Here is an 8,714-nt window from a genome sequence, read left to right on the forward strand (position 1 = left end):
TGCCTACCAGGCATGAGGTCTCGGGTTCAATCCCCAACAATGTTGATGATTGAAAAAATGTTTTCACACTGCAATGTTTCATTGATAGTTCCTGACGCGTAAGACTGACCATGTTGCCTTCATTAAACAAACGATCGTGATACACTGTGATCGGTGAACTAAAGCAGTGCTCTTTGCACCATCAGGCGAAGATAGGAATCTGAAGTAATATTTTATATATAAGAATAAAAATACATGATGAATGTTCGTCAACAATTTTATTCATATTATGATGGGACTATCCGAGAAAAAAATAGACTAAACCAAAAACAAGGAATGTAAATAAAATGTAGGGGACGTACAGGCAAAATAACATGGTGTTTTTATTTTGATTAATTCATTTTTAATTATTAAAGCTAAAGGAGTAGTATTTTTTTTTTAAAAAAAGAGAAATTATAAATAATATATATAAGAGCTCAATCAAAAATTATTTTGTCCATACAGTATGTGGGTAAAACAACATACGAATTATGGACACGATGACATACAATAATAGGAACTGAATATTAGACATGGAGTTCACAAATAAATATCTTTTTGTTCTTGGGTATGTCAGCATAGGATGCACGAGCCCAACGACAACATGTGAAGCATCGTAACCAGCTCTCACCGGGCTTGGAGCGCGAAAAAAGGTCATTGCAATAAATGCACGGACATGCAATCGTCATATCTCTCCTGCGTGTCAGCTACAATGTCTTCATTACCCGTGTCGTCATTGAAAAGAGCCTTTACTTCTTCCATATACATATTAAATATTTATCCATTGTAACAGTAGGTAGGTGTGTCATTTTTTATGTATTTTGTAACCTCAAAAATTGAAAGAAAAAAAAACAATAATTGTAAAAAAACTATTGTATACCATAAATGATCTAATAATCTATCGACTTATTTATAAGTCAACATATCGCTAACCTAAAGCAACAGTGAGATAAACCAGAAATTTCCAATTTTGAAATACACGTTCAGTTATATAAATCAATTAATGTTTTCAAATATCATAGTTAGTTTTTGGTTTGGTTTTAGTTTGGTTTTTGGTTTAACAACAAACTTGTAATGGACGGTTTCGGTTTGCACTTGTGATTTTCAACCCGAGTACCTACGGCCCGTTGTATTCCTGTAATCTGTAGCTAACTTCATGGTCAATAATTAAAGAATTATTTTTCTCCGCATGGCTTTATTAGGTTATTACTCTAAGTTTCAAATAACAAAATATTGAAGTAAGATAGTTAACCTATGTGAAAATATAGTAATCATAATCTACTTCAAATAATTTAATTCAGTCAGACCCTTTGCACACCTCAAAACCGTTTATCTAAGAATGTTTTTTTTCCAGAGATATCTACGGGCACGAATAAACAGCAATAGTGTTTTGGAAGGTTGGTAAGTATCATTGAATTCACATCATGCATTAGAGACTGGCTCTCCAAAGCCTGTGTATTTCGAATAAAGTGTGATATGTCATTTCACCCATAGGTCATTTATTTTGTACTTTCCTACACCAAGTTATCCTTGATAAAAATATTTTTTTAAATGTTGATTGAGGTTTGCAATTGAAGCAGTATTTTTACATTTTAGTTTGCGTATCACCCCTTTTTTGGTGAAAGGAATTAATTAGTACAGCATGAATTTGAAAATAAATTCAGTCTTTAATTGATAATTATTCTTAGAGGTGGGGGTCAGTGCTATGCATGCTCCTTACATCACTGTGACCTGTGAAGATCTATTGTGACGGGTAATTGATAATTAGGTATAACCTTTATATTCACATGAGTTATAAATTGAAATACTTGGCAAACGATTACTTATTTATTTGACCATTTAACGCTTTTCTAACCAGTCAGAATTTAAACCCGTTAGAGGGTGAAAGCGCTAATAAATAAGTGAAAGTGTACCAAGTATGATACATTAATTTATATGAAGATAAAGGTTATCACCCAATGACAATGGAATTCCGTCAAGAATTATTGTCAATAAATAACATAATAAAAGTTCACAGTGTGTCTAAGAAAAAGAATCAGAAGATTTTCTTCTGGATCTATGCTTTTGATTCCTCTCAGACTTGTGATGACGTTCAGAATAACTTCTGTCTCTTGATCGACTAGAAGAATGTAATCGTCTTGTACTTCGGCAGTTACTTCTTCTGTATTCCTTTCTATGGGGAGATTCTCTTCTAGATCTACCCTGCTTCCTATCTCTGTGTTTACTTTTACCAGCTTTCTCAATCGGAGGGGATTCTGACCATCTCCAGTGATTTTCTTTACTTCTGCAAAATTAAATAAAGAAAATTCAATTGAAATTTTGATTTTGATAAAAACATCTGATTTTATAGGTCATTAGAATCGGGTTGTGGTTCCATGCAGGGGCGAGCACTTAATATAGGCAGTGCCTGCCCTATTTGATCATCAAAAATATTAAGAGCCTTTCGGAATCAATATATGAAAATTACAATTCAAGTTTTCTTTGTCTAGGCAGATGAAGAATGCAGTTAAGGATGAGTGTTTTGGATCAGATAAAAATCCCAGGTAAAAATCCCTGAAAAAGGAAATCAAGTGGAGAGAAGTCTACCTCGTAGTGAAGTAGTTGGCATGTTAGTCTACCACGTTTGAGATCCTAGGTTATATTCTTGACAGGTTGGAATATTGGTTTTAAAGGTGATTCTACAATGCAATATTTCACCGTCCCTGATCTGGCACCTAAAGTGTAAGACCGATAACTTAACCTTCATGTAACAGATGATCGAGATACACTGCATTTGGTGTACCAATGCAGTTCCCTATGAACCACTGGGTGTGGATACGAAATTGATAATGACAAATTGAGTTGATATTCATATCATTTTCAATTACTAAGGATTAAACATTTTTTAATTTTTTTATTATAGAAATAAAAGACGAGTGATATTTTAATCCACAAATTTGATGATCCACAAAATGTTTTATTTTTATTATAGTTAAATAGGGCAGTTGGCACTGCATCATGCTATAAGGAATGCGCGCCCCAGGTCTATGTTAGCATCATAGACTCACGGGTCTGAGCTTTGATTACCACAACTTGTTGCCCATTTTCTAACACGGTTTACAATCGTGACTGAAATTTATAGCATTTTCATCATACTTGAGCCTTTTGTTACTACATAAAACTTACCTTGATCTGGAAAATGAACTTTGGCGACTTCTGTCAGATTCAGATTGTAAAATATTTTTATTTTCTAGATCAGCAAACATGTTTCTGGGATTTCTAAAAACATGCAAAAAATTGCATCCTCTTCCTTTAGGGCACCGTTTTCCCGCAAATAAACCTTTTAAAAAAGAAACATTATATTTGGTTAAGTTTAAAAAAAAGGAATACAGATAAAATAAACGGACACTGTATTTGATTAATGTAAAAGACACTTACCACATATAGCTCTCTTCCATGAAGGTATATCAGAAAACTGCAAGGACACCTGTTTTCCTCCGTACCATCGTCCATGAAATGTTCGGTAAGCAGTAAGTGCTTCTGCCAGAGAAGAATACTCTATATAGGTATTGCCCCGCAAGTGGCGTTCATAGTTACAGCAAACCTGCAACATGAACATTAACATTTTAATTTACTTGACAATGGTTTTCTTTGCAACTCCATTATTAAGATATATTATTTACATACAGGAAAAATTGCAAAAAGACTGTTAGGGAATGAAAGTTCTCAAACTGTGAAAACTGTGAAAGTGTACCCAGTATTTTAATTTTCAAATTGTGATAATGGAGTTTAATTAATAACCTAAATTTGCTTAAAAAGGTGTTGAATGGTCGGTTGTGGTCCCGTGGCTAGTGTCTCGGCCTCACGGACCAAAGGTCCGTCGTTCGAATCCCACTCTACCATCTTGATTACATTTTCTAATAGTGAGTTATTTACAACTCGTTGAGAATGGCCCTCAAAATTAAATATTTGGGTAAATCATAAGAATGCAAATATTTCTTTTTATAAAAAAAATAATAAAATTTTTTGACTGGGAAAACAAAAATATTTATTCCATAATACCTTGAATTGAACCACTCTTCCAAATTTCTGAAATTCCAGTAACACATCATCAAAAAATTCTTCAAAGTGAACATAAGTATCACTATCTTCAAATTCCAATAAAATATCATTATCATACTCATTGGGTGTGGAGTGTTCCATACAAAAGTGAGAATAAAAATTGCTAGCCAATAAAATCTGAAAATAAAACTTATTTACATCAAAATACAGTGACTTTCAAATAATTACACGGTCTGAAGAGTTAAAATGTATTTCAATATCACATATCCGATAAAATAGATTCATAACTCAAAAAAGCAGAATTTCCAGAAAAGCCAAATAACTAAATAAAAAATTTAGAGCAATGCCGATGTGTTATATTTCATATTTAGATTCGTCTTTAAAAATGCTGTAACATTTTCAAAGAAAATCTCATTTGTCATGAAGAAAATATGACACTGTTTGAGAATGGTGAATAATAATAAAAGGGTAAATCGTAAAAATAAAATTTGAGCAATTTTTTGGCACTTTTCGGCAAGTTTTTTTATTATTTTTTCTGTATTGTTGCTGACGTAACGCGGCATATGCCAACTTGGCGGCCCTTCCTAGGGCCTTTCAATATATTTTAATCAGGAACTTCAGTATGTGTATGCGAGGAACTACCTCCCCAATAAAGACTAACATTTGTCGCTTTTGGGGGTGGTCATCGCCATACTGAAGCACATATAGAATAGGATTTAATAAAATATTACTGACTGCCTATAAAATTATTTACCGTGTATTAGAGAAAATTATTAATTATTCTGTTTGAATGTTGATCGCCGCACGGTTGGCGGGGAACTGCGGCCGGGTAGCGAGAGGGGGGCATCCTTATACGTGGCGCAAGAGAGACCGATAGAGCGGGTGAATGTGCTCGCTATCTCTCTCGTCGCATGATTGGTCAACCTAGTACCGCCCGCTATTGACCTAGCATCACCGCCGCACGGCAAAATGTATTGTCTATATAGCCCCGCCAGGCAAATAATAAATCAGTCAAATCGTCACACCACTAAGGGCTTTTACTCTCCACCTCGTCTCCCTGCTTCCCTTCAACCGGACCTCGCCGCCACCTGGAATATTCGACCGCCGCTACCCCTGGACTTGGAACTCGGATACTCTTGGATTAGATTTTGGACCCCGGATAAATTGGACCCTTGGCTACTTCCCCGGAACACACCCCGCCGTTCCCGCCGACGGAGAGTTACCGGCCTTACAACCCGGTTGCCTGATTCAGGATTGCGGCCGCCAGTGCTACTCACTAGCGACCCCGCAAGGGATCTCTAGGCAGCGATACCTCCCCCGGAGCTTATTGTTTGTCGGCCGAGGCCCGCCTACGCCCGGCCACTCTGCATTGATATTAGCGCCTACAGTATACAGTTCTTGTGACTGGCGCGATTGCTACGGAAGCCAGTGATCCGCCGCGTCTGTTACATGTATACTTAACTAAAAACCAGAGTTTGTTGAGTCAATTTTATCAAATATGCGATATAAGTTTTAAAATTTTAAATAAACAAATAACCTTGCTCACACCAGGTTTCTTATGATTTCTAGAACAATTATCACTGAATCTGCAAGCTCCCGTTTTACTAAAGAAAGGACACAATTCTTTATCTGGATTAGTTTCTTTGCCAATTAAGAGTTCCTTAGGAAGTTCTCCCTTTCCCATTGTATAATCTTCAATCCTTTTTATAAATTCTCGGTGGATATTAAACTGATCTTCCTCTGCTTTTTTCTTATTTTCCTCGGATTCTTTTATTTTCTTTTGTTCTTTCTCCCATTCCTAAAAATAATGATAGTAAATTTAAATGTAAATAGATAAAAACTTTAATGCTTTTAAAAAAACTATTATATAAAATAAGGAAGTTCAGTGCTATGTGAAATTGGATAGAATTTAAATAAAACGGTAAAAATGAAAACATAACATTTTATGAAGTTTCTTGAAATTGTGTAAAAAAAAATAATAAAAATGATTTTAATAAAAACAAACTACTTTGAACAACGTCACAAGTTCTTCCGAATTAACCAACGATAAGAGAGTTGTGATAGATTTCCGGTTTACGGTAATCAAATAATCAATTAGGAGAGCTCACTGACTAGAACTTGTGACATCGCATACGCAGTAATTTAAAAACTACAAAACTTTTATTAAATTAAATGTATAGCGCTGATAATACGATCGTTGGCCACGTGGAAAAGTGGTTTGCACGATTTCTTACCATGCAAAAGGTCTTGGGTTCGATTCCCGGCATGGTTGACACGAAATATTAATTTGAAAAGGTTTTTTTAAGTTGTCATATTTTATAATCTCTGAACTGGCACTTGAAGCGTGATATCGATCATCTAACCTTCATGAAACAAAAATGATTGAGATATGCCACGATTGGTAAACCAATGCAATGGCCTATGCACCATTAGGTGCGAAAACGGAATGATGATGATGATAATACGATACACAAAAGTGAAAAATGATTTATGTTTGGCTTAGTTTGATAGTCTATAGAACTTCCTCATTAAAAAGATAAAAAGTTATAAGTATAAATTTACCATTTTTACTCTCATATCTTGCTCAGCTCTTTCAAAGCGTGCTTTGGCAATTTTAACTTGTAGTTGACGCCACTGTTGTTGAGCTATCAACTCAGTTCGTAGCCATTTTTCATGCTCTTCATCATGGATTCTTTGTTCTTCAGCTCTTTTGAAAGCTTCAAGATTTTCCTGCTCAGCAAGCCAAATTTGATACTCTTCACTCTTCTCTTTTTCTGAAATAACTAAAATCAAAATTTTAAAAATGTTATATTTTTAGTAAGTAATAAATGAAGCCACGAGAAAAAGAGTCACAAATTTAAAGCTATTTTTAACAAAAAAAATACATTATGCAATTTTTAGATTGATTTTGATGTAAAAAATATTAGTTAATATGTAATCATGTTTTATTAACATATTATATTATGATACATTAAGAAAATCTTTATGGCAAGACTAATCGACTTTGTTACATTAAAAAATATTTAACATTGATCGACTTGATTGTGAATTTTATTATGGTAGTATTTCAAAATAAATACCTTGATTTAAAAGCATCTCTTTCAATTTCGCTTTTTCCTGCCGATTGCGTTTTCTCCTTAATTTTTTCACAGTCTTTCTCCACATCCTAAATGAAAATAAAAATATATCTAAGTATTTGAATACAATATCAATCATTATTATATAAAATAATTCTGAGCATTATAAACGTAACAATTTAACTTATTAAATGTTACTACGCATGCCTTTATTTGAATTATTTGTACAATTCTACAAAGCCTTGTTTGCAGTACTATTCAGAAGTGCGAAAATGTAACCAAGTCTCAATATCTGAATGTAATTATTCATCGGATATAAGCTATCAGTTTCATTTCGAGAATTGCATGAGGACTTATAAAATGATTTGAACGGAGTCATGTTTTGAAAAATGCCTATATTTAGTCACTATTTTTTATAATAATTCATTGAAAATATACATATATATATATTTTTAGGTTACGAATTTTTTCAAGAATAAATTTAAGAACAAACCTTCCCATATTACACTTAGTATTTTTTTCAAATATATTAATAATCTATGCACAGTTATGTAATAGGGTTGTGTATTTAATTTTGTAGTAATTTATTTACAAATTTGACGTTTCACGTTTAAACTTTACGCTTAATTCTGAGTGATTCTGACATATCTGTAGTCTGTGATTCTGACCACAGATTACATGTTGACAAATGTATACATATGTATAACCATGGTATAACCATAGTTTATGGAGTCATAGTTGTATTGACCATTGACGATCTTAAGAGGATTACAACTTTATCTAACTGGCTAATGTTTTTTTCTTTTTTTTTTTAAATATTTGTAAATCATAAAACACAAAGTATTTACAAGTATAATACGTTGAATTACATTCCCAGGAGTTACAACAACTCAATTCGGGATATAAATAATATTAACATTTAGAAAATAACACATATTGAGAACAACAAAGAAACAAAGCAAGTTTAACACCTTTAAATATGTTAGTTTTCCTTAGATAATTTTCAAAATATACGTCAAATAAAGAATAAAGAAATACTGTAGTTGGAAACATTATCAATAGTAGAAGGCCCTAATAAAGGGAAATATAAGATGGTCTCATGCGCATGTTACAAGTTACCATAAAACATAAAATAAATGTCATAAACTAAAACCAATTATTATAGAATTAGACACTGGGTTGCGTTCGGTCAATTTTTTTGCATGCACATGGGGTGCTATTCTGAACTACTCTCGTGGCACGGAAAAACAGTTTTTCTCGTGTATTTTGTATTTAAACCCAAGAGATAATACGGCCGCGAGAGCGTTCGGAATTCCAGCCCAGCCAATCAACACCACGGTGTTGAGACAATAAAGGCTCAGGGCTGGTATTCCGAACGCGTTTACAGCGCGCTATAATGCGTATTTAGTACGTAAAAACGCGCTATACCGCGCTATAATTTCGTTTAGAATACCAGCCCAGGAGCTCAATCACAGATGGCTATCGACATGCTAAAAAACGTGCTAAGTATTTGAGCGATCACCACGAACAATCATGAACACGCTGAAGTCATCGCGGTCGCGTTGCAAAACGAAATTC

General features: G+C 33.8%; 1 protein-coding gene across 1 annotated transcript; it reads right to left on the minus strand.

Moving 5' to 3' along the window:
* Positions 1 to 1,196: 1,196 nt before the first annotated feature.
* Positions 1,197 to 8,258, minus strand: LOC148274326 (uncharacterized). Its single transcript, XM_088237281.1, has 8 exons — positions 7,630 to 8,258; positions 7,140 to 7,225; positions 6,622 to 6,842; positions 5,597 to 5,857; positions 4,060 to 4,236; positions 3,436 to 3,601; positions 3,184 to 3,337; positions 1,197 to 2,302 (listed from the first exon to the last, which is right to left on the minus strand). The coding sequence occupies exons 1-8, from the start codon at positions 7,635 to 7,637 to the stop codon at positions 2,041 to 2,043; spliced, it is 1,335 nt and encodes a 444-aa protein (XP_088093407.1). The 5' UTR covers positions 7,638 to 8,258; the 3' UTR covers positions 1,197 to 2,040.
* Between the last annotated feature and the right edge of the window lie 456 nt (positions 8,259 to 8,714).

The sequence above is a fragment of the Micrasema longulum genome, unplaced genomic scaffold (genome assembly GCF_059751315.1).
Source record: "Micrasema longulum isolate JH-2025_06_02 unplaced genomic scaffold, ASM5975131v1 h1tg001680l, whole genome shotgun sequence".
Classification (NCBI taxonomy): domain Eukaryota; kingdom Metazoa; phylum Arthropoda; class Insecta; order Trichoptera; family Brachycentridae; genus Micrasema; species Micrasema longulum.

Coding starts and splice junctions, on each gene's coding strand:
- LOC148274326 (XM_088237281.1), bottom strand. Junction 3,338..3,435: donor ATGGAAGAGAGCTATATGTG/GTAAGTGTCTTT, acceptor CTTTTTTAAAAG/GTTTATTTGCGGGAAAACGG. Junction 2,303..3,183: donor AGTTCATTTTCCAGATCAAG/GTAAGTTTTATG, acceptor TTAATTTTGCAG/AAGTAAAGAAAATCACTGGA.